The 26,217-nt window shown below is 43.1% G+C and overlaps 2 protein-coding genes across 2 annotated transcripts in view; one reads left to right on the top strand and one right to left on the bottom strand.

Annotated features, from left to right (window-relative positions):
* NRDE2 (NRDE-2, necessary for RNA interference, domain containing) overlaps window positions 1-8,319 on the top strand; it is a 29,238-nt gene extending 20,919 nt beyond the window's left edge. Inside the window, exons 11-14 of the mRNA XM_035101898.3 lie at window positions 3,107-4,008; window positions 5,817-5,955; window positions 6,434-6,505; window positions 7,741-8,319. Coding sequence (XP_034957789.1) covers window positions 3,107-4,008; window positions 5,817-5,955; window positions 6,434-6,505; window positions 7,741-7,866 — 1,239 coding nt within the window. The 3' untranslated portion in view covers window positions 7,867-8,319. The remainder of the gene's footprint in view (window positions 1-3,106; window positions 4,009-5,816; window positions 5,956-6,433; window positions 6,506-7,740) is intronic.
* Window positions 8,320-12,704: 4,385 nt separating this feature from the next.
* On the bottom strand, window positions 12,705-25,599 carry PSMC1 (proteasome 26S subunit, ATPase 1). The gene is made up of 11 exons (XM_035101899.3): window positions 25,549-25,599; window positions 23,520-23,573; window positions 22,403-22,499; window positions 21,182-21,306; window positions 20,400-20,585; window positions 18,789-18,917; window positions 17,084-17,180; window positions 16,394-16,583; window positions 15,442-15,593; window positions 14,631-14,785; window positions 12,705-13,039 (listed from the first exon to the last, which is right to left on the bottom strand). The coding sequence occupies exons 1-11, from the start codon at window positions 25,549-25,551 to the stop codon at window positions 12,905-12,907; spliced, it is 1,323 nt and encodes a 440-aa protein (XP_034957790.1). The 5' UTR covers window positions 25,552-25,599; the 3' UTR covers window positions 12,705-12,904.
* Window positions 25,600-26,217: the final 618 nt, after the last annotated feature.

Below are 26,217 nucleotides of genomic sequence, written 5' to 3'. Positions count from 1 at the left end.
CTTGTACGAACAGCAAATGTACAAATATTAGCAAGGCTCCCCCTTGGCTGCAGCTAAGCCTGGTGAGTGCCTGATTCGGTGACCATCCGGGAACTGTCTTGGGTTCTGTGATGGAACAAGGCAGGATACACTCGTAAAATAATGAATCATCTCTGTAACAAACACCAGACACTCTGGGGTGGTTTGCCCTGGCTAGCTGAGGATCCCCTAGAAATTCTAGGATCTAGGCAATAATAGCAAAATACATTTGGGTAAAATTATCCCTAAAGCACTCCAAAAACACGAAGCCATTGAGGTTAACCCTTCCTTTCCTGCCCCCACCCCATAGTTTTGTTTTCCTGCTCTCCACAATCTTTCCCATCTAGTCAACTGAATTGTCTGGCCTATATCTTGCGACCATTTTATGGTCCTTTCTTTTAGGATCTCTCCTTTCAGTTCCCATTCAAGAAGTAAATTTTACATTCTTGAGATGATTTTCTTACTTGGTTGAATAAGTTCACTTTGCAGTTTTGAGGTTTTTTTGTTCAAATCCTATTTTCTTATTGTGGCTAAAGATATGCACTACAGTGGTACCTCTACTTACGAATGTTTCTACTTACGAATGGAGCTCTGTCCGCCATCTTGGATGTGGTTTAGATAGGATTTTTTCTACTTACGAATTTTTAGATAGGGTTGCTTCTACTTACGAATTTTTTCTCCCAATGCATTCCTATGGGATTCGACATACAATTTTTTCGACTTACAAATGTGCATTCGGAACGCATTAAATTCATAAGTAGAGGTACCACTGTATCTGATAATATTGTAACCAGCTGTTGCAAAAGGTTTTTATTGCCTCACTAGTATCATGAAGTCCGTTAAATTAACGGGTGCTAAAATTAATTAGCGGGGTTTCCCCCCCCCCGGTGACTCACCCACCGCCACCACCTCAGCCCCTCACTCAGTCCCATCCCTGCCCCCCGCCCCAGCCAGCTGCCTCCTCAGCTTCCTCTCTCCCTCCCCATTTCCCACCCTCTTTTTTCTATTCCTCTTTTCTCTCTCTCTCTCTCTCTCTCTCTCTCTCTCTCTCTCTCTCTCTCTCTCTCTCTCTCTCCCTCTCTCCCTCTCTCCCTCTCTCCCTCTCTCCCCTCGCTGGTACCAGTTGCAGAAGCCCTTCCAACCCCCCCCCCCCAAATCCACACACACTTCCAGGGACTAATTCCCCCTTCCCCCGCAGGTGCGCCCGCCCACTCTCCTGCTTTCGCCCCTCAGTAACGGCTAAACGATCCTTCAGCCCAGCAGCCGCATCACTCGTGGCTTGCACTCTCTCTCTATCCACACCCACCTACCCTCCCTTTCCCTTTCACCGGCACACGCCTGCCTCCTCTCCTTCCCCTCTAACGGAGAAGAAACCAGGAGGAAAGAGCGAGATCCTTCCGTAGCACAGCAGAGGCAAGGGGAAGCTGCACACTTTTTTTTGTATGGTTGTGTATATGCAAGCATGTAATCTCTCTCACGGTCCTGGTTTATCCCGTCCAAGTCCCAACGGCTGTCCGTGGGGCACATGCGCAGTAGCGCAATCCCACGGACACAGGGACTGGACGCAGAGACACTTGCACTTTATTATATAGGATATTATCTTAATCTCACATTACCATGCTCTCTTGTTACTAAATCCTGGTATGTTGGCCATTCATTTTCTGTATTTAATCTGTTGACCGCTATTACTTCTAATGGTGATACCCACTAGGGTATCTTAGGTTCCACGAGCCATCGATAACTTTTCCAAACCTTATATAGTGACTTCCTGATTATGTGATTCAGGAAGTCCATGTGAACTGTTACTTTATCATATATTAGATAGGCGTGCCATCCGTAGCGATTGTTCCACCCTTCCAGATCTAGAATTTCTGTATTCCTTAGCGTAACCCAGTCCTTAATCCATTCGAAACAAGCTGCTTGGAAGTGCAGCTTCAAATCTGGGAGACCGAACATAAAAATATCAGTTTTGTGGAAAACTGATATAAATTTTACAGCTTGCTACTGAGTAAAAGAACACATTTTCATTATATTTTATCGATGGTATCTCACCCCAGTAAAATTAGCAAAAATTTACAAAAAACATTCAAATCTCTGCTGGAAATGCAAGAAAGAGGTGGGGACATTATACCATATGTGGTGGGGATGTAAGGTTGTTAGACAATTCTGGAATGAGATACATGAGGAGATCAAAAAGATCTTCAGGAGCTCTATATCAAAAAAATGAGAGTCATATTTATTGAGTTTATTAACAAACGACATCTCCAAGGATAAAAGGAATATATTTCTTTATACAACGGCAGCGGCAAGAATTTTAGTGGCAAAATATTGGAAAACAGAAAAAGTACCACAAATGACAGAATGGCAAGTTAAGATCTGTGAGTTTGCCGAGATGGCAAAAATGACTGCAGCAATTAGGGGCAGCTCTATCCAAAAAACCTATACAGAATGGGAATGCATAGGGGAATACATGAAAAAATATGGTGTTGAAGCAGAACTCTTAATAGGCAATTGTTAATTGAATAAAGATAAAAGAAGTAATCATAACTCATTAGACATTTTAGAAATAAGCTTTCATGTTAGTTTAGTGTATTAAAGCAACTATAAATAATTTAGTGACGGGAAGATCTCACACTGGTGAAGGGAAGCAACGAGGAAGAGGGGAGGGATAGGTAGCGTTTGGGAAATAAAATAATACATGTGACAGAAAAGGACATAACAGATTCTTATAGAATAGCAACATAAAGTAACCAGAGTAGAAGTTTAAAGGAGGAAGTGAATGTATTTTTATTATTGTAATTATTATTATTATTATTCCTTATTGGTAGAAGGCATTGTTGATTTAGGTTTTTTCATGTTTGTTGGTGTAATTTTCTTAAGATAATAATAATAATAAATAATAATAATAATAATAATAATAATAATAATATTTTTTTTTCCTGCTCCAGTTCCACCCCCCAGGGGCTTCTACTTGCCAAATGGGGTAAAAGTCCCTAGGCCATGTGAAACTGCTAACAAATAAGCAAAACAATGAACCTGGTTGTGTTTTTTCTTGGCTGCCTCATTATTATTATTGATTAACATGCAGGTTATTCAGTGTTTGGAAACAGGCAACAAAAAGAAACTGAAATGGCAAGGGAAGAGAAGTAAGAAATTAGCCAAGAACCTTCTTAAGACCCATGAGAACAGAAACGATGTCTCCCTTTGGCGACTCTACGCCTACCTGGAGTGGTTGCTTGGCAACGTGGAAGATGCTAGGAAAGTTTTTGATATGTCTCTGAGCACGGCGGGAACAGCTGGGATCCAGAACCCCCAGCTCTGTAACCTGGGCCTGCTTTATGCCGAACTGGAAGCAGAGTCGCTGGGGAGCCTGGAGGGAACGCTCGAGTCTCGCGCTGTTCACATATTGACCAGGCTGGCCGAGCAAGGACCTTACGCGCCTTACAGTGGACAGACATTATCCGTGAACATTTTGAGAGCTCGGAAAACATACGAGCATCTTCTCCAGGATTACTTGAGCAAGAGAGGCGCCTCTGAACAAGAACAGATCCACGACTACTCCGACCACCTCGTTGGCTTGGTTGGTTGTTACACCCTTTTCCAGTATTTGACTCTTGGGATTGATTCTGCAGTGTCAGTATACAGGCAGGTTTTTGAGAAGCTGGAAGGCGAAAGCCCTGGCGGTCAGAACTGTGCCGCCACCCTTGAAGCTGTCGCCCTGATGCATGTGCATTTGCTCAGATACCACATGAGAACGAGCGTCTATCCTTTGGCTCCCCTCCGCGAAGCACTGCTGGGGGCTTTGAAGAGGTATCCTAGCAACCAGCCTCTCTGGAGGGCATATATCCAGATCCAAAGCAAGTCGCACAACGCTAGCAAAGCGCGGCGGTTTTTTGACAGCGTTGCAAGGGCCGCGAAGTCACTGGAGCCGTGGCTGTTTGCAATCAAAGCTGAGCAGATGAGGAAAAAGCTTGTGGAAAGTGTGCAAAGGTAACACTGCATCTTACAGATGATGCATTTCTCTCTCTCTCTTGCTTCTTAATTGGCACAGGCCTGTTCCCCTTTGCAAAAGTTAATTTCATTTCTACGTGACATTTGTATCCTGCCCCTCCTTCAAGGAGCTCTGGCTAGTCTTTTAAATCTCCTCTGAGATTTGATTTGCTTCATGGCGAAGTGGAGATTCAGGCACAGATTTTCCACGTCAAACATAGGCTGTTGCCTTATATTGAGTCTGACCTCTAACTGGTAGCAACTTTCCAGGGTTCTAGGCAAGAGAAATTATCAGCCCTTCTTGGAGCTGCTTGGTTTTGAACCTGGGATGCCATACCCCTTCCCCAGTGCTTAAAGCATTTCTATATTGCATTGTTGATTTCTGCAGGGTTACATCCACTTGCATTTATTCTGTTGTCACAAACATGTCCTCCAACAGCCTTCCCCAGCCGTCCAGATTATTTATTTTGCATTCCTCTACATCACCTTTTGCAAAAAAAACCCAAACAAAAAAACCCTGACTTCCCAACAGGTTGCACCAGAACAAAACATATTAATAGGAATTACAGAAAGCAGATAAAAATGCAATTAAAATCCAGTTTCATACTGGCAGTCGGTATAAAATATAGAAGGACTAAAGCCTGGGAAAAGTGAAATTAAACTAAAAAGGACCTCAGAAAGGTTGGGAGCGCAAGTAAGTCTTCACCATGTGACAGAAATCAATCAGGGTTATGGCTATCTGCATATCCATGGGAAGGGAGTTCCATGACTGGGTGCCACCACGAAGAATGCCTCGCTGTGTGTTACCACACAACCAAGGTTGTCGGACTACAGTTCTCGTTATTTATGACCATTGGCCAACCTGGATGGGGCTAATGGAAGTTGGGAGGCCAGAATAATCTGGTGAGCCTGAGGCTGGGGAGGCCTGCTCTACAGTATAACAATAATTTAAGAGAGCACTATGGGACGCAGGTGGGGCTGTGGTCTAAACCACAGAGCCTAGGGCTTGCTGAACAGAAGGTTGGTGGTTTGAATCCCCACGGCGGGGTGAGCGCCCGTTGCTCGGTCCCTGCTCCTGCCAACCTAGCAGTTCGAAAGCACGTCAAAGTGCAAGTAGATAAATAGGTACTGCTCCAGCAGGAAGGTAAACGGCGTTTCCGTGCGCTGCTCTGGTTCGCCAGAAGCGGCTTTTCATGCTGGCCACATGACCTGGAAGCTATACACCGGCTCCCTCGGCCAGTAAAGCGAGATGAGCGCCGTAACCCCAGAGTCATTCACGACTGGACCTAACGGTCAGGGGTCCCTTTACCTTTTTATGGCAGGGTGTGAGCTTGGACTGGAAACTTGTTGGCCAACCTTGGCCCAGTTACCTCCTCAGCCTAACCTAACCTAACATGTAGGGATGTTGAGACGACAACATGCAGAGGAGGAGGATGCTCTATGCTGCTCTGAGCTTGCTGGAGGATTAAAGCAGCAGCATAGGATTGCATGCAAAGATTAACATGTGTGTTCATGCCCCATGACGTTCCTATCCTCTTCTCCCCGGTGGTCTTCCGCTCATACATTTGGATGCAACCAAGGGGCCACCACTCGGTTGGGTAGAGCACATCCTTTGTATGCTGAGGATCCAGAGGGCATCTCCACCTCCACCAGGTGACAGGAAAGACTCAGCACCTCATGTAGCTCTTGGGGGCAAAAAGGTTGCCCACCTCTGCTCTCAAAATCTCCAGTGTGAGTTTGTACTGGAAGGAAGAACCATGTTCATGACCACCGAAAACACTGTTTGTTCTCGTTTTTCTTTGTTTCAGAGTAGCCACTGGCGATGTGTATGCAACCATCCCCGAAACTGGGTTAACCAATCGAATCAAGGCTTTATTTGAACATGCCATTGAGACTGAAAACGGTGCTCATTGTCCATTGCTTTGGAGGCTATATATATACTTTATGGTGAGAGACTGCAGCCCCCCCCCCTGCACTTAATTTTATTAAGTGATTCTTGGATGCTGTTGTGTAGATTAGAAGCTATAGAAAAGTAACATTTAAAAATGCACCGTAGGGATGTTAATGCAAATCCTTAACATTGTTAGATTATTAGAAAACCTTTTTGTGTAAAAAAAATATATGGCTCAGCTCCCTATCTTCATGTAAGGAGGGCAGTAATTTTTGACAGCTCCCCCTCCTGACCATTCCCAGTTGAGTTAGGATATAGACAGCCTAAATATTCATAGATGTTGTATCACATCATATAATATTAATATACAGTTCTCCCTAGAGAAGATGTCTCCCTAGAGAAATTCTCAGTCTGAATATTTAATGGTTCCTTCTTCAATTCTAAATGAAAATAATGTTTATGTACATAGAGTTCTGCATTAAAAATTTTTTAAAGTATGCTTGAAATGCAAAACTTTTGTCTCATTCTTTTCAGGTTTCTTTAGGAGATAAAGGAAAAAGTAAAGGAGTGTTTTATAGAGCGCTTCAAAACTGCCCCTGGACAAAAGTAGGTTTCTTTTTTAAGCAACAACAACAGCAATAATATTTATAATTGTTCAAGAATACAGTGACAATGCAATAGAACATGTGTCTCTGCTAGGGTCAGACCAGATTCCTGATTATTTGCATAGCTGGTAAAATGGAACTATTGTTTATAATGGACAGTAGGTTGCAACAGGTTTCTGCAACAGTATGGTGTTTTTTTTTTTATATAAAAAGAAACTGCCCAGAAAGCAGAGAAACTGAAGAGTAAATCTATGAAATATATAGTCAAAGGAACAGAGATTTAAAAGTTTACATGACCAGTGTCTAATATACAGTCATACCTCGGGTTTAGTATGCTTCAGGTTGAGTACTTTCAAGTTAAGTACTCCGCGACCCGTCTGGAACGGATTAATCTACTTTCCATTACTTTCAATGGGAAAGTTACAGGTAGGTAGCCGTGTTGGTCTGAGTCGAAGCAAAATAAAAAAATTCCTTCAGTAGCACCTTAAAGACCAACTAAGTTTATATTTTGGTATGAGCTTTCGTGTGCATGCACACTTCTTCAGATACCCCTTCTCTACATAAGTGCCTGGGGACTCCTATTTCACTGTATCTGAAGAAGTGTGCATGCACACGAAAGCTCATACCAAAATATAAACTTAGTTGGTCTTTAAGGTGCTACTGAAGGAATTTTTTTATTTTGTTTCAATGGGAAAGTTCGCTTGAGGTTAAGTACGCTTGAGGTTAAGTACAGACTTCCAGAACCAATTAAGTACTTAACCTGAGGTACCACTTTACTGTGAATTATTCCTGATTCTTGACAAGTTTGGTTTTAATTGGACTTGGTGGGGATTTTCCCAAGCATTTCTTCATGACCTATAACACAGCAAATTCTTATGTTTAATTTCTTTCGATGCAAAACTTTGGGCATACAGAATTGGAATTATTTTTTATTTAGTTTTTTATGGTCCAGACTCGAGAGGCTTGGAGGGTGGGAGCACCAGAAGGCATAGGAGCAAGGACGCGAGATCTGCAGCACCGTGGAAGGGAGCTGTACCCACCTATCCTAAAAAAGCTTAGTTACCTTGATCGCTTTTTATTTCATTAGAGCTAGGGTGTGTCTTTTTCTTTTTCTTCTCTGCATTTTTTGCTGACCTCTCTGTGGCCCTGAATTTGTTCTCTTGTCAAATGGATTCCTGGCCTGACTTGTGCTGTTCCATAAGCATGGCGGATTGATTATTTTCAATGTATTTGTAGGTGCTGTATATGGATGCTATAAGCTATTTTCCAGATGAGCTGCAAGAGATCCTTGATCTAATGACCGAGAAGGAGCTGAGAGTGCGGGTACCAATTGAAGAGCTGGAGCTGCTCTTGGAAGACTAGAGAATGATGTGAAGACAGCAAGTGGACCTTGGCTTGAGCCTTCAGTCTCTGCCCCTGGAGAGAAAATAATTATACACTTCCTTTAACAGATGAGAAACTATTTTTCAGCACAGCTTTCTTGTGGTTGGTTTCCCCAGTGCTGTTAAGTGCTCTTGTGCAGCAAACTGCCAATATGGGTGACTCGATCTGTTGCTGTCGTCGGACATCGTCACATGCATTTGTGTGATTATACAGTAGCCAAAGGACAAGCCATTCTCTCTCAGCTGATAGATGCATGAACACATGATCAGAATAGTTTTATAGGTTGTACAGAACATGAAAATGTGCCCTTGCGTGATGACTCACGTGATGTTTTAGGCAGCAAAGCCTTGTGTAACCAAATTTTTATTGGTTTGTAAATGGCAGAGGATGTAAATATGCTTGTAAAGGTACATAAAATATTTTTGAAATGGATTTTATTTCTATATCTCCCCCCCCCCCCAAAAGGCGGAAACACTTAAGCTCTGCTTTTAGTGAATCTTTCCTTGTTGCACCTGTGGAATTTAACATGGTCACACAGCTGCCAATTCACATGCCACACTCAACAGTAATTTTGAACCCTCCCAGCATATGTATTGTATGAAATTGTTTCCTATTCATTTCAGAAGTTTGGGCTACCCACTACTGAAATCAGGTGGGATGTTAAGAATTGCGAATGAGGATGCACACAGGTTGGCAGGTAAGATTTTGAAAAAGTAAATGCTAAGCCAGGCTTGTGGAATAGAGCTGCATATCCGAGCGTTGTTGGTTGTAAAAGAAGTGAGCTGTGTGTGCTCTCTAGGGCACTCTCCTGTGATGCTGTGAGGGCATCCTAAATCCAGAGCAGTTTGTGGATCTGCCCCTCTGATTAGGGGAGATTTCTCCTGGGGCAGCCCCATCCCAGCTGACATTACTGCTCCTCTGGCCAGGGACAGCTTTGGATTCAGCAGATGCTCTCCCATCTTGAGGGAACGGGGAAGATAGAGATGACTTGGCTGTTGAAGCCTTGATTGCTTCAAGATTAGATTATTGCAATGCACTCTAGGTGGGGCTGCCCTTGAAGACAACTCAGAAACTTCAGTTGGTCCAAAACACAGCAGACCCAGATACTGGCCTGCGTTCAGTTTAGCTCGCATATAAATCCCGTTTTAAAACAGCTGCACAGGTTGCCAGTTTGTTTTCGGGCCCAATTCAAGGTGCTCACATTGGTGTTTAAAGCCCTAAACAACTCAGGCCCCAAATATCTGAAAGACTACCTCCTCCCACACAGACCTTCTCAGGTGCAAAGGGGGGTCTTTCTGGTATTTCCTGCATCCTCAGAGGTTTGGGGAGAGACGGAGGTGGCCTCGGTAGTGGCCCCTAAACTGTGGAATCCCTTCCTCACTGAGGTGCATCTTGCACCATTGTGATACAGCTTCCAGATAATGCTGAAGACGCACCTCTTTACCCTGGCTTTTGACACTTGACATGTATTATTTCAGGGCCCCGTATTTTTATGGTTGTAAATTGTTTTTAGTACTGTGTTTTAATGCTGCAACCCACCTTGGAACCTTATAAAGGGCAGACAATAAATGAGTAAATAACAAAAACACAGCAAGCACTCTGGGATTGAAAGCAAGGAGTGAACAGCAGCTTACTTTGTTTGCACTGGGACTTCTATTGCTATTACTGGAAGTGTTTTAACAAGAGAGGGACGTGAAGCCTCTGTTTATAGGATTGGAAACCTAGTAACAATTACAGGGATGCCTCTGGATATCACAATACACCCCCTTCGGGCAAAACAGCTAGTGTTTCCTATAGGAAGCAGAGAGGGCAGTTGCTTTCATGCTGCTAGAATCCGAATGGAAGCAGCAGAGAGCACAACTCAGCTATGAAAGCTTTTAATTAATTATCCTTTATTCCATAAGCAATGCCTTGCGACACTTGCTGCAAGGTGCAATTAACTAAATAAAGCTTTGGACTGTCCTGAAATCTAATATAGGCTGTCAACAACCAGGCCGCTCAAGTATTCAGCAGGGGTGTTACGAGCTCTGGCCACAAATCATGCCATTAACCAGATCTCAGAGGAGCCAAAATAGTATTCTCAGAGGTATGTTCTCTTCAGCAGAGGTAATTCAGTGGTGGGCAGAGAATTTTGTTTCACCGCCTTATTCCAAAGGGAGTGTGGTGCAAAGCAGCCTCTTAAGAGTAGCTGCAAAAGTTTTACCGCATTTACTTTTCTGAAACTCTTCTTCAGATAACAAGGTGGGGACAAAAAAAAGTATTTGCATAATTGAATTCCTGGTCTGTGCTGGTAGCCACATATATTTGAAAATAAATCCCACCATAATCAATGGGACATACCATCAAACCTAAGATCAAGTCCACAATTAAGGTATATTGGGCATCTAAATGTTTTTGGCTTTATGGGTTGGGGGCATCTGCCTATGTCAAAAACCTGAAACCTGTTAAATTGTCCTGGCTGCAAGCCATGGAAATCTGGCCACTGGCCACCTGGATAAGTGAAGACTTGGGCATTACTTTAAAAAGCCAATATTCTTTGGGGAAAGACAAGGCATTTAACCCATTTTCCAAACTGACTTAAACTTGCAGTGAAAAAAAAATATACCCAACTGTGTAGACATGCAAAATTAGGGCTTCCACTCAGGAGAGTTGCCCCTATTGGCTATTAGCTTTCCTGTTATGTGAGTTTCTAAACAAGAGCATATGGAGCTTTAGACAGGAAAAGACATAGGCTGTTCTTCTGTGGAGCAGGACAGTGTGCCTTCCTCTTAGAAAGTCCTCCTACCCCCTTACCTGGTTAAAGTTTCCACTGGCAGAAACCTTAACCCACATTTGCTGTTAACCAGCATTTGGATACGGGTTCCAAATACTGCTGAATGGTAAAATCTGGTTCACATCTATCATGGCCAAGATCAGTACCTTAACCACAGCTGACGTAACCACTGAGAATTTCTACAGGGGCATGCAACTGCAGTTAAGTTCCTGGGAGTATTTATGGGGGGAAACCCAGTGGTGTCCCACCAGCAGAACTACTTCCCTTCCCTCTGCCCCACTTTGGTCCAGAGGACTGGGGGATCCTCTAGAGCAGAATGGCTGGGGGAGGAGGGAATTGCAAGGAAGAGGAGAGGAAGGAGAAGTTGCATTCATAAGAAGTCCACTCACACAACACTGGATGTCCCCTTAAGTGTTCTCATCATAGCCACAGAATGACACGTATAAAGAACGGTGGTTGCTCTGGCAACAGGGCAAACAAGCTTAATTAATCCACACCGTTGTCAAACTGAATAAACAGTACATGGATGGACGGAGAAATCTGTTGGTCATGAGTGTCCCAACTATTTGTAAGCGCAGCTCACCTACAACTAGTGACGAAGAGATGAGATGGCTCTGTCAGTGAAATACAATCTGCAGGCGGCCACCTGCTCATGGCAGCTCCTCTTTGTGATTATACTCCTCTAGCAACATCTATTTCTAGCGCTTAGCATTGTCACAGCCTGTCTTGTTCAGCTTGAGATAATACAAGAGCAATTTGCTTTCGACGTGGTTTAAATTGTTCACCGAAGCCATGAGAAACCCCCTCAGGCTCAGAACACATGCTTCATAATTCAGAAGTAGAGGGAATCTGCTAGCAGTTAATGATGCGCCTTGTAGTGCAGCAGAGAGGTAAAATACGCCCCCAGTTGTTTTGACTAATACACATATACATAAACACAATTCAAACCCCTTTCAGTTTTGGTGCTGCTTTTTGCTTTCTCAGGAGGAAATAAGTGCCTGGAGGCTTGTTACCTGTAGGAACTCTCCCCATACCTAGATGCCAACAACAGCTGTGGGTTAAGTTCCCTCGCTCCATGAATGCACAACCCAACCTGGAGAATCTCTGTAGGACCCCAAAGCCTGGAATTCCAACAGTGGTTTGACCATGGAAGTTATGTTTATGTCTCTGTGATCGACAGAGTTATTTAGACTCTGACTGCCCTTTACCCACAGACAGCCTTGGCCGTGACATCTGACCCTCAATCCATATTAACATTTTGTGAATTTGGCATGTTCTTGGAGCCAGGCAGGAATTGATGAAAGATGCAGGGTTCTGTTCAGCCTTCCAAGTCATTTTTGCTTCTTCTAGTCCATCTCATTTCCACTGAGCATCTGTTACCACACGTTGTCTAACTGCTTATCTGGATGGATTTTCCAATAATGTGGGCTTTTGAAAGCATTCCCAGCAAAATGTTTTTCAACATTATTTCGGCATTCTTTCTCAGTCGCTGTGCAATCATATAAATGTCTGCGCAGCTAGGCTGGAGTTTTGGCAGGCTTCCCACAACCACCCTTAAGGGACATGGCTCCTTTTCCCCCACTCAGTTCTTTCCACTACAGTGGTAGCCTCCAAGCCTTGTTTTTTTTATTATCGAATTTCCTTCAGATTCTCTTGCTAGTGTTTTTTTCTGTTGCAATTACTACACTTAAGTACCCATTTCTTCAGCTTTTATCCTCCCTTTCTCTTTTACAGTTTTATCTGCCCCTCTCTTTTTGTACATTTAGTGCTGTATCTTTCCTCAATCGCCTTTTTGTGCATCCCCACCTAGATTGGGTTTATGGCTCGACTTGGGGATTTCCCCATAAGTGCCTGTCCTATGACAGCAAAAAACTTAACACCTGAAATTCTGGAGATTCATATTTGTTACTTTAGCTATTTACTTCTAGTTGCACCCAGGTCTAAATGTAACAACCAGCCATGGAAAAGTTATGGAGTCAATCGGTTTGGCCGAGATACACATAAGAAACCATCATTGCTTAAAATCCTAACCCATTCATTCCAATCCATTTGGAAACCAAGGTTTTAATGGCAAATAAAGTGTTTAAAACTACAATGTAGAGGAATTCACTTAAACAATGCTTCAAGCAGCAAAAGCTTTTTCTTTCTGCCCAAGGCATTAATTTCTCATGCTTTTCTTGTATTCCAAAAGGAAGGTTCCAATCATTTCTCTTGCCCCAGGAGAAACAAACAAAAGGTAAAAAGTTACAGATAGAGGCCCTCTGGGGTGCCTTCTTGTTTCTTGTAAAGAACATTCTCTTTTGATTTTTTGAAGTCTTCATTTGTTACTTTCATTCTCCGTTCCCGCAGAGCCATCAAGCCAGCTTCTGTGCAAATAGCCTGCCAGAGATGGAAGCCTCTGGTTAGAAAATTATGAATCTCGCTTTTATTCAATGCAGTGAAAAAAGAATTTTCAGTAAGCAATACTTGCAATATTGTCCAGCTAGGGCAGCAGTCCTATGCATACTTACTTAGGAGTAAGCAGCACAGCACTGGTTCAGACTTACTTTTAAATAAACCTGCACAAGATTGGGGCATACGTCTGTTAAGGGTGGTTCATAGTTTAACTAAACAAAAAGGCAATTGGACTGTAAAACACAGTAATCATTACATACTGCTTGGTTCTTTCCCTCTCCATACTCTGCTCTCACAGAAGCAGAGCCCAGCGAATCTTTTCAGCATTTGAATGAAATGCCAAAATTGAAGTTTTTATAATGAAGTGTCATTAGGTTTAAGCAAGAAAATGGAGATCTTGTGAGTCAGTCATGGTGCACCTACCAGTGAAAGACAAGGAAGCAAAACAGGCCAGAGCCTGTTTTCAACTCTGCAACTCATCTCTTATCAAGGCATATGAGCAAGTGTCTCTGTAGTTCCCTGTCTGAGAATCATGCTCAACTGCAGAGGTCCTCTTAGTTTTGCTGCATTCAGGGTTAGTCCCCTTCCTATCAATTCCCCCAACCCATGCCAATGCTGGCAATATTTCAGCTCTTGTTAAAGCATGCCTCTTGAAACACACTCAAACCTTTTCTGGTGGTTAATGTTAGGAATTAATTAATGGGGCCCTTTTGATTATCAGTTGCATTTATCGTATTGTGATTTTAAAGTTCTATCATTTTAACTTGAACACTTGAGATGGATAACGATGAAAGCAAGGCCTTAGCTGCTCCCTCCTTCCCTGCAAAAGGCATTCTCCAAGTGTCACTGATTCCTACAAACTTCTAGCAAAATATTTGGCAAAACATTCAAGCATTTCTTACCCTTGTTCCATGAGTTTCGGCCCCTCATACCAAAGACAGGTAAAGGACCCCTGACCATTAGATCCAGTCATGACCGACTCTGGGGTTGCGCGCTCATCTCGCATTATTGGCCGAGGGAGCCGGCGTATAGCTTCCAGGTCATGTGGCCAGCATGACAAAGCCGCTTCTGGCAAACCAGAGCAGCACATGGAAACACTGTTTACCTTCCCGCTGTAGCGGTTCCTATTTATCTACTTGCATTTTGACGTGCTTTCGAACTGCTAGGTTGGCAGGAGCTGGGACCAAGCAACGGGAGCTCACCCCGTCACAGGGATTCGAACCGCCGACCTTCTGATCAGCAAGCCCTAGGCTCAGTGGTTTAACCACAGCGCCTACCAAAGACAGGCCCACTTCCATATATCAATGACTTTCTACCTCAGGAGGAGGCAAAATAGCTGACCAACATGGGAAATACTTCCATGACACGAACATTTGTTATCAGGCAAAACGGAAGATGCCATTTCATATTTTAAAAAAACCCAACCCTTTCAAAATCAAGAGTGATCAGGTAACAGTTCCTCTAAAATCTGATAAAATAATGATGCTTGTGAGAAGAGATGAAACATATGAGGAAAGGAGGCTGAGATGATTCACTGTTAAGAGGAGAAACTTTAATTGGTTATCAAGCATCTTACCTTAATATCTGCACCAGAAAGATCGTCTTTAGCCATAATCAGCTCATCCAGTGTGACATCATCTGCCAAAGTCATTCTGCTGGTATGAATCTGGAAGATACGCTTCTTTGTTTTCTCGTCGGGCAGAGGGAATTCAATCTTCCTATCGATACGTCCTGGGGATTGAAAAACAACAACCAGGCATAGATTTTTACTGAGATGGAAGTATTTCCTTGGGAAGTGGCTTCACACTGCGACTAAACAGTTTTCTTCTTTAAAAAACAGTTTAACCTGGACATGATAGCATGCCATTTGAAAAGCAAATAAGCATAAACCATTTTTGGCACTTTCTACTCCACAGCTAATATGTTCCCCCTGACTAATGGTGATAAGCATCCCCGAGAGGTTAAATTTCATAGACTACACATTTCTTTTACATTTATATCCTGCCTTTCTTCCATGGAACTTAATGTAGAGGATTTCCAGACCATCTCCCATCTAGGTACTGACCACACCCTGATTTGCTTAGCTCCAACAAGTTGGTTGTATTATTTGTCTTCAGACCATACCCTGGGATCTAGCATGCAGAACTGTAACTGCTCACATCCCTAATTTTTCACGCCTCCCTCTCCCCGGGTTCTATATCTAGATAATGAGCCACTAAGGGAGAGGAACTTGCCCAATTTTTGCTTGGATAAAACTGTCATGTCCAGTAATAACATCAATAAAGAGTAAGCTACATAAGGAAGCACTTAGCTTATTGAGAAACTGCAACACAGTCAGTAGTCAAATGCAAAAAACAAGTGGAAATAATTTGCAACACAATGATCACCTGGCCTGATTAAAGCTGGATCCAGTGTTTCTATTCTGTTAGTGGCCATGATCACCTTTACATCTCCACGCGAGTCAAACCCATCTAATTGGTTCAGCAGCTCCAGCATTGTTCGTTGGATTTCCCTTTCGCCCCCCGAATTTGAATCGTATCTTTGGAGGAGAGAGAATAACATCAAAGTAAGTTGCATGCAGCAGTCTCCACAGAATACCACATTTCCCTTTATCTCTAAATAAAATCACTGAGCAATCACAGGCAAATAAGTTATGGCACAAGCAATGGCTACACAGAGATCTCCCCCAAACTCTTTTTTTTTTAATTTCTAAACTCGGCGGATGAGATACCGCATTCTGCTGGATGGGTAAGAGGCGGGACTCAAAGCTGATCTACAAATGGCATTGCTTTGCTTGAACTTACTTGCTTGCTTGGCATCACATAACTGCAAGTTTTTTCTGCCCCTTCTCGTTCCCCCTGCCCTCAGCTGAAATAGCACAAAAAGCCTTCAAGATGGGGAACAGGTGCTTTTACAATACCATCAGATTTCACATGCATAATTTGTCCTGTTTAACACAACTGCATTTCAGCAACTTCTATCTGGTCTTCCTTTGAAATGTTAAGTGACTGCTTTAGCCTCCAGTAGTTATTACAATAGGCCTTACAAATTATACAAATGGCATAGTCCGAGAGTGCTCTGGCACCTATATTACATCAGAAGTTAGCTTACATGTGCTCTACCAATGGGTGCAGGGGTCCAGAACGGAACCCTCACACAAAACAAGGATTGGCTGTGTAGCAAAAACACCTGTGAGCAAAAGGAAAGTAACCTTTGGGGAGGGCAGAATGCAACACAGCTCCTGTATCCCACCAACTCCTGTCATTGATTGACTGGAAAGAAAGGAAAAAATGAAACCAATTCACAGAATTGCACATTAAAGCGACAACAATGTCCTACCTTTTGGTACCTATAGCATCGATTTCATCGATGAAGACGATTGACGGGGCATGCTCCTCAGCCACTCGAAACAGTTCTCGAACAAGCTTTGGACCATCTCCAAGGTACTTCTGTATAAGTTCAGAACCAACCACTCTCAAGAAGGTGGCAGAGGTTTGGTTTGCCACTGCTTTAGCTAGTAATGTTTTACCTGTTTGATTTCCAAAACACAGTGAATTTAGAGCTTGCAGACACAGTGACTACTCTGCATTACACTGCTATGCATGCATGCAGTTTGGAACTATCCACAAGGTACCCATATTGTCTATGAGAGATTAACTTCCGAGGTTAGGCAATCTTACAATTCCAGCTACAGCCTTGGAAGTACTTCAAAAAGGTTCCTACAACTTGAACTAATGCTTCCTGGGGGACAAGTAGACAAGTAGCACTGCAGCAGCAAAGGCACTGTGCCTTGTGGAGCCAATCTAGCCTCCAAAGAAGATAGCATTTTCAGCAGCACCTCATGGGTAAATATTAGCTTATCATACCCCACATTTCAGGACCACACTGTTATAAAGAACAATGTCAGGGATAGTAGCAAGACCCTATTGCTCCAGCCCCCGGGCTATGAGCTGTGTATCAATCATGAGGTGCAGCCTGGAGTGTCAACATTTGGAGACATATAGAACCAGAATGACAGAAGAGCAGTACCTGTGCCAGGTGGTCCATACAGAATGACTCCTTTGGGTGGCTTGATACCCATTTCTTCATAATATTCAGGATGGGTCAAAGGGAGCTCCACAGACTCCTATAGAAGAAGCAACAACATATCTATCTGTATATTAGCTCTTCCTAGCTGGAAAAAAAAATCACACTGGGCAGTGAATTAATGATCAAAATTAGAATTTTCAAAAGTGAATGTTAACACTGAGTATTTTAAAGCAACAAATGCCAGCAACTCCAATGTTTCCGACAGACCCCAGTGTGATGCAGGAGCTGAAGTGTCAAGCTGAGAAACAAGAGCCCCGAGAAACAGAGATTTGAAGCATCACTCAGTTTAGATAGTCCCGGGCAATTCTCTGAAAGCCTAATTTCTCTTATAGGATTAAAGTGCACAATTTCTTTGCTAGGTGCTGTAATACATACCTACATGAATGCTTTTCAGCATCATCTGGGTCTCAAAGTGGCTTACAATGATAGAAACATGAAATACTACAATATACAAAAACTTAAAACGTAAATTAAATTTCAAACATTTAAAATCTCAAAAATTAAAACACCAGAGAAGCTTTCATGAGGCAAAGGCCTCCTGAAATAGGGTGGTTTTAACCAGGCACCTGAAAGGCACAACTTCTCCCTGGCATAAGCTGTGCATCTGGTCCATGGAGGATCTGCTCTACATTCAGAGAATACTTGGGACTTAAGGCAGTCCTTGAGGTTTCTTGGGCCTCAGCTATTCAGGTCTTTGCACAAGAACTGTGAACCTTGTCCAGTAGCAAAGAGCAAGCCAGTGCAGGTCTTTTAACACTGGTGTCAACGTTAACAGGTAAAAGTTTACAGTATTATTTATTTTAGGATTTATGAACTGCTCTACATTCAGAGAATACTCATGTGTACAGGAACAGAATATAAAACATAGAATCTTAGAGTTGGAAGAGACCACAAGGGCCATCCAGTCCAACCCCCTGCCAAGCAGGACACAGCATCAAAGCATTCTTGACATATGCCTGTCAAGCCTCTGCTTAAAAACCTCCAATAGTACAGATCATATAAAGTAATACCTCCGCGAACGTCTGCCTTGCCTAGCGTCCATTCCGGTGAATGTCCGCGGCAAACGCGGAAGTACTGGAACGGGCTACTTCTGGGTTTGCTGCTCATGTATGCGCATAAGTGCTAAATCGTGCTTCGTGCATTGGCACAAACAGCTCTGTGCACATGCGCAGAGATGCAACACTTTGCCCTGTGTCCTTTTTGGCTAGTGGCCGGGGTTCTGGAATGGATCCCGGCCGCAAAACAAGGTATGACTGTAAACAGTTTTTTTAAAAAATGAACAAGAATTAAAAACTGCAGAAATAAAATAGAGTCGTTTTGAAAGGCTTGGGACATGAAAAGATGATTTTTCAACAAACACTGAAAAACAGTACAGGAGGTTGCTTCATTTCTAAAGGAAGAGAATTGTAGTGGACTGGAGCCTAAGCACTACAATCACACGCTCAAGCCGCAGGGACATGTGGCACCATCAAGACAGACCATTACCTGACCGCTAAGCAAAATACAATTGAAGTTCCAGCAATAGATGCTGAGTAACAGAATCAAGTAAATACCGGCATGGCTTTTTTTTAATTACTTTTTTAAAAATTGTGACGTAATCAAACATTCTGGCAGCTCCTTTCATCAGTGCTGAAAGCATAAATACCTTAATTTCTTGAATCTGGTTATCTAAGCCTCCAATATCTGCATATGTCTCTTGAGGGGCTTTCTCCACCTTCATCACTGTCACTAAAGGATCTGTGTCATCCATGAGGACTCCTATCACAGCGTGGACCTAATCAAAACAGGCAGCAGCACCAATAAATAACACAGCATGCAAGTTACTTGGGTCTGGGTTGGAGAGAAACGGCACGTTTTTCTGAGTGTTTGTCTCATCACTAGCAATGAGGCAAAGCATAAATGTCATTGACATAGGTCTGGTGGGCCAGCTCGCTTTGCCAAAATCACCACCAGAAAAGGAGGCCCAGGACCACCCCAAATCAGCAGCGACTTCTACTGCTTCTGCCTGCTCCAAAGTACAGTGCTATCTGGCAGATCTCCTCTACACCACAGCCCAAGTTTGTTTGTTTATTTATTTATAATGAACTTATTGGTCGCTTGTCACCCAAAGGGTGCATAAATACATTGTACCATAGAAAAAGAAGAGGGGAATCAAATAAAACAAATGCCATATGGGGGGGGGGGAGAAACACCAGCCGCCAGTTACAGTAACAGAATACATAAGCAGCACACAAGCAATAAAGTTCTCTGACTCACTCGGAAGAGTCAACAGCAAACAAAAGTAACACAAGCTACTGAGTCAAGGTTTTGGTTGCTGCACATTGGGCCCTAAACATGTCTACAAATACAAATGCATGCAAGAATAGTGTGATATAAGCTACGCACAGGTACAACCCGCAACGGTGGCCAACTCCCAAGAGACTGTGATCTACACACAGAGTTAAAAACTGGGAGTGATCTACCCCCTTTTGGGGGGTTCAGGTCAAAGCTGTTGAGGTTTTTTAAAGGAAGGGAAGCCCTGTTTTGGGGGGTTTAGGTCAAACTTGTTGAGCTTCTTTTAGGAGGGAGGGAGGCCCATTTTTGTTTAGGGCTTCAGGTCATAGTTGTTCAGCTTTTTTTAGGGAGGAGGAAAATTTTGGGTGAGCTTTTTTTGGGGTGCCAGTGATCTAGCAGTGATCTACTACAGACATCCAGTGATCTACCGGTAGATCACGATCTACCTGTTGGACGTGCCTGAACTATAGCATTCCAGCAGTAACTTCAATGAAAATGTCAACTGAATTTCAGACGCTGCTGCCAAATTGCTGCAGCACTATTGGTCAACAGGGCAGGTTTGCTACACAATCAAAAGCACACATTCAATTAAGCATGGCTCAGGCTACGTCATTACACCATGCTGCAACACCAGCGACAAAAATGGAAAGAAACTGGTTTTGTCTGCCACTTTGCATTACTCCATTGGCTGGGCTGAGAACTAGCTCAACTGGGTTCCTTCTCTCTCTGAACTGTTTCTATTCCATTTTAAATATTGGTGCCCAAGTTTGTTTTCTTCTTTCCCCCTCAACCTTTTTTCCTTTTGTCCCATGTATTTTAGATTGAAAACTGGCATGCAAGGATTGTCTTACCTGCTCCTGGCAGCTCTGGGAGATTTTTGAGCTTCAGAGTGGGGCACAATTTTTTTAAGATAAATATATATTAATAAATGTTATGCACTTTCAGAGGCAGGCTACTCATCTTTAAATATGACAATAATTACCTTATGATTAAGCAGAACGGAACACCCTGGCTCCAGCAAATCCTTGTCTACAAAGGAGAGAATGCTGACATAGTGCTCTGATCCCACTGATGTAGACACGATAGCATGATTATCATCAATAATCTCCTCCAGTGTCCCTACAGACATTGGGGTCCCTCTTAGATCATCCACCTTTGATCTCTCTTCCTGCAAACAAAAATAAGATGTAAGATGTAAAGTCTCAAGCCATTTTAAATGGTTTTGTTTGTAAACCTCATAAATAGAAGAGCAAGCTAAAAATGTGATGCATTGGGTTTTCTTTTCTTTTCTTTCTTTCTTTCTAATCTTTATTTGCCAGACCAATAGCTACTGGGGTATAATAAACCTGCAATGTAGTTTCTTTAACGCACTACCTGAGAACACCTATAGGGCTTATTCTCTTATGGTTCAAAAAGAAAAATGATTATTCTGCTTCATAGCATAGCTTGAGCCAATAGGACGAGGGAAAACTGTGGCCCTCCAAACGTAGCTGGACTACATTAGATTTTCAAAGTGCAGAAATAACCCACGTCCATTTTGTTCTCTATAAAATAAGCACAGTTTCAGAAACTTGGCAAGGTCATTCACGATTCTGAACAATTTATTGTGGAACGAGATTTCCTCAGGCAACGGCTGTTTCACTAAATGAATAGAAGAGGCAGAAGGTGGAAAGTATACAAACAAATGGCTTGAGATACAGACTGGAGCAAGTTAATAACTGAAGATGGGTTAGCAGAGAGAATCATTTGCCTCTCAACATATACCTCTTGCTTTTCTTCCAAAGGTTTCATCTGTTCCTGGTTCCTGATGAATTCTTCCTCCATCAAAAGGTAATCTTTTATTCTTTCCAGCTTCAACAGTTTGAGTCTGCACTGGGTATGAGGGGTTACTATAAAGAAAAAGGCAAAGAATAAAAATATTCAAATACTGTGAGTGAAGCTCTGGGGAGAACACTGGTATCTTCATTCTTTGGGATTGCCAACTAAATGAGATTTTTAAACTCTTACCATTTGCCTGGGTTTCCTGCTTTCTACCCCTAGCTACTACTTTCCTTTGAATGCAGGGGAAGCTATCTTATTCTGAACTGCAGTGAGAAGGAAGTACCAAATGTAAGCATGTCGAGACTCTTGTGTGGAGAGGTTATATGCCAGCAAGGTGTGGCAGAGTCCACCGATAGAAGAGCTTTTTATAATAATAATAACAATACTAATGATAATAATAATAATAACTTTTTTTGAGGGATAAATGCGTTCATTATTTACTTTACTTACTTACGTCAGTATATTGCCCAACATCTTAATGTTCCCACACAAATCTCATAAGAGATTTTAAAAACAAATAATCACAATAAAATTAGAAGAAATAAAACCAGGGGCAGCAAACCATATAAAACAGTATTAAAAAGCACTAAGAGCACAACTCTAACTATGTCTAACTCGGAAGTCCTACTGAATTTAGGACTGCAGCCTAAAAGATTTAATTTTCAAAGCAAAAGGATTATAACACAGGGTGTCAGGCAAGCCTCTCTGGAGAGGGAATTCCACAACCAGTGCAGTACCACTGAAAATGCCCTCAGAGAAAGGTCTCTGAAAATGACCTCAGAGTCAAGGTTAAAGTTTGTTTTAATGTTGCTAAAATCTGCTCTGTGCTTCCAGTATTTGCACACTAATCAGATTATAAAATAAATTCTAAAAGTTGAAAATGACTAGACACCTACAGGCTCAAAGTTCTGGATTTCATGACACAGAAGTAAGCAGATGTTACAAATATAAATGGTTGCCTCATGCAAAGTCAAACCGTTGAGCCACCTAGCTTTCACTCGGCTTGACAATAGCTCTCTGAAGTTTCAAACAGAGGCCTCTTCCAGCCTTGCTATCTGAGCTTTATAAGCAGAGGTGCCCAGGCTTGAGCTGGGGCTCTTTTATATGCAACACATACTGTGTGATGGTCCCTTCCTGAAATATGCACAAACCAGCTGCACTTACCCAGTGGAAGTTTGCTGGCAGCATCTGGTCCCTTTGTCTTCTTCTTCTTTTTCCCCACTCGAGTTGGAACTGGAGGCTCATACTTCTTCTTCTTATCCTTTTTTATTTCAACAATCAGGTAGAAAGAGTCAGAATGGTGAAAGAACTGACCCCAATGAAACCTGTGCAAGAGTTAGCACTGCAGTATGAAGAAATATGATTGCTGACCAGGGATGGAAACCCGTGGACCTTCAGATATTTTTGAACTACCAGTACTGCTTTCAAAATCTTTGACCACTAGTCATGCTAGATAGGGCTGATGAGAGTTGGAGTGCTACATGTTTCCCTTGGCCTAGACCAGTACAAGGAGAAACACTGAAGCAACTCCAACCCGCAAAAATCTGGGAAGCAAGTTATTAATACATAGCTCTCTGATCAATAAACTACCGCCACAGGTTCCTGTGTCCTAAGTGACCTCCAGAGGTCCACTATAGACAATTCCAAGTCCAGCAAACAGGCTGATATGATACCTCTTCCTCCATGCTGCTGTGATTCTTGGCAACTGGAGCTAATATTTCACATCTTACTATGTATGGCCTTAGAAATCAAGGTCCAGGTGGCTGGAGAAACATGGTGTGCCTCCAAAACAAATCAGCGCATACAATGCTCACTATTTGTCCAAGAGGACTGTTACTCAGTTGGCTCCAAACAACAGAAAGCACAAAATGAGATGTTTTAGTTATGTGGTTAGTAAGATTATTTAAATGCTGCTATGGAAAGGACAGAGGAAGTTTATGTCGGTGAAAAAGTGTGTTTAAAAGTTTCTGATTACAAACTCTTGATAATCACTGTAGTACTAACGAATTCTAGATTATTAAATTCAGTATTTTCCTGTGTGTCAATGTAACACAGTGGTGACTGTTAATGTTTTATGATTAAGGCATTATCTATATGCAGCAAATAAAAGCCATCTGCATCGCAAAAAAAAATGGGGAGACTGTAGTACCAATTCAATTACACAATGACACACCTGAGGAAATGCTGCCCAACCAGCACAGAACAGATTTTCTAAACAAAATTGTATTGGTGCATTTCTCAAGGAATTACAGCTGATATAAACATTTTTACATTTTCTTACTTTGTCATCCTTCTTGCCACCTCCAGGACCATGTCCACCACTCTGACTTTGACCCTAATAATGGGAACAAACAGAAGATCAAGTGGCATACTAAAAGTCAGTCTACTTCACATGCTTGAAATATACCTCTCCCGCCCCCCCTACACACATCTCACTCACACAGAACCGCATTTACGCAAGTCACTGCATCATAAACAAATAAATTGCCTTTCCCTCGACCAGTGGCACAGGAGGCATCTTCTCCTTGCCTCCGCCACCCTGGCACCAGTTCTGCTGGGCGCCATTCTCAACCCATGCCCTCCATGGCCAGCTGCTGCAGCTGCACACACTAGCTCCCCTCAGGCAGGCAGGCCAGGCAGTGGCTGGAGCAATTTCCAGGGCAGGTCTGTCTCTCTCCTCTCTGCGCGCTCTCCCTATTAAAATGGGGGGTGCTCCCCACATCACATAATTTCATTTATGCATGCAGGGGCCTGGAACATAACCCACACCTAAGTGTGTGGGAGGGAGAACATGTACTAAACATATTGATATTCAAATATTTACACCATGTACCAAGTCCCATTCTTTTTAATAGTATGTGCTTCCAAGTAAGGTTGTAATCCTATCCGCACATTTGAGGGAGTAAGTCTCAATGAATTCAGCACAAATGACTTTTGAGATATTTAGGATCATACTGCATGCATGTTTAGGACTGCAGCTTAAGATGTGCAAAACAGATGTAAACCTCTAGCATCTTAATGAAATTGGAAGTACAGATTACAATCTGCAACACTGGAAAATAATATAACTTTCAGTTTCAACAAAAGTTCTTCACAGTGAAGTGCTTTTAAGCAGTAGTTTAAAACCAAACTGACAAAAAATTCTCAGTTGTGTTTGGAGAGCTAACCATACTAGCATAGTGATGTGCAGTCCAATCCTAGGAATGTTTATTTGGAAGCTTTATAATTTTCTGTGGAGTTGCTTTCAGGTAAGCATGTATACAACTGCACTAAGGGCCAAAAGCAGGATGTCCTCAATTCAAATCACTCCACTACCATAACTAAGTAAATGGGCTTTCGCTGCAACTACGGCAGCTTACGATAAAAGCAATGCGACTGCCCTGCCTGCACAACCAACCTTCCAATGAGAAGCAACCATGTGGGCTTTTACAAGTTAAAAACTAGTGCTGTGTTTTTTTGTTTTTTTGTTTGTTTTTAGATCTGCCAAGTGGTGAAAGAGTTTTACCCTTTGACTCAACAGTCTCTTGGAATCACAGCTTTACTGGGGCTAAACAGGACAAAAATCCCAGTAAAACAATTCACACGCAGAGACCTACATGCGTGAGGCACGAATACAGCATAGGGCATGTGAGATAACACAAACAAAAACAATTGTTATTATTTCATTGGTGGAGCCCTCCCAACTGACTGGGTTGACCCAGCCACTCTGGGGCACAAAAGTCTGTGTTGTAGAGATAGATGGGCAGGTGTTTGTGCGTGTGTTTTCCACACCAGAGACTGGCATTGGCAGATGCGACGAGTTGCCACACAGGTCTCACTTTAGGCCCCAGGCACCCACAAACTCGGCCCTCTAGATGTTTTGGGACTACAACTCCCATCATCCCTAGCTAACAGGACCAGTGGTCAGGGATAATGGGAATTGTTGTCCCAAAACATCTGGTGGGCCGAGTTTGGGGGTGCCTGCTTTAGGCGTCACCACAACCCGACGAGCGCCAACGCCCCCACAACCTAACTCTTGACAGCGAGCTGCCAGAGCGGGCCCTCGAGGCCTTTAGCCCCGCTCTTCCTCGCTCTCTGGATACCCGCCCCCCGTCTCCATGGCACGCCATCCACCCCGCCTCGGGTAGGGAACGGGCGATGACACCGCATTAAATCTGCGAAGCCCACGCAGAGAGACGGAAGCGGCAGGATCCTGGTCCACCTCTCCCTCCTCCTCCTCCGCGCCACCTCTCGGTTTCTCCAGGGGAGGCCCAGCTGCGGCGCTCGCAGACCGAAAAAACCCGGACTCACCGGCCTCCCACCCGACTCACCATTCTGCTCACTCACAGCCGGCCGCCGGAAACTGAGCGGACCCTTGAAGCGGCGGAAACGGAAGCGGGCTCGCTACGGGCCGCCGCGAGGACCAAACAGCAAGAGCGAAGCCGATGGGAGGGGGCGGAGCCAAGGATTCGCAGGAGCCTATCAAAAAGAAGTCTCCGGGAAAAGGACGCCCGCTTGTTTCTATGGGAACGGGAGAAAGGGCGCCGCCGTAGATGTTTTTGATTCCCTGGGGGTGGAGGACGGGTTGTGTGTGTTGCAGTGTGCCCCCCCAAAAGAGCGTTTATTTAGAAAAGAAAAGAAAAATGCTTTACATTATTTGATCTTGGAAGGGAGAGTTATAGGTACTAGCCGTGTTGGTCTGCCGTAGTCGAAACAAAATTTAGAAAATCCTTCCAGTAGCACCTTAGAGACCAACCAAGTTTGTCATTGGTATGAGCTTTCGTGTGCATGCACACTTCTTCAGATACATGCACAGAAAGCTCATACCAATGACAAACTTAGTTGGTCTCTAAGGTGCTACTGGAAGGAATTTTTAAATTTTGTTTGGAAGGGACAAAACTTTTTGGAAGAGAGGGGTTGCAATAGAAAAGCTCTTGGCGTTGATTTGGGAAGAGAAAGGGAATTAACATTTTGATGAATAAAGGATCGACGCATGCTGA

The sequence above is a fragment of the Zootoca vivipara genome, chromosome 1 (genome assembly GCF_965207765.1).
Source record: "Zootoca vivipara chromosome 1, rZooViv2.hap1.1, whole genome shotgun sequence".
NCBI classification, from domain to species: domain Eukaryota; kingdom Metazoa; phylum Chordata; class Lepidosauria; order Squamata; family Lacertidae; genus Zootoca; species Zootoca vivipara.
Note: the sequence above shows the minus strand (reverse complement) of the source record. Positions and strands in the feature narration are given on the sequence as shown.

Coding starts and splice junctions, on each gene's coding strand:
- PSMC1 (XM_035101899.3), bottom strand. Junction 18,918..20,399: donor CCGTTCTGCTTAATCATAAG/GTAATTATTGTC, acceptor TGTTTTGATTAG/GTCCACGCTGTGATAGGAGT. Junction 17,181..18,788: donor ACCAGATTCAAGAAATTAAG/GTATTTATGCTT, acceptor CTTCTTCTATAG/GAGTCTGTGGAGCTCCCTTT.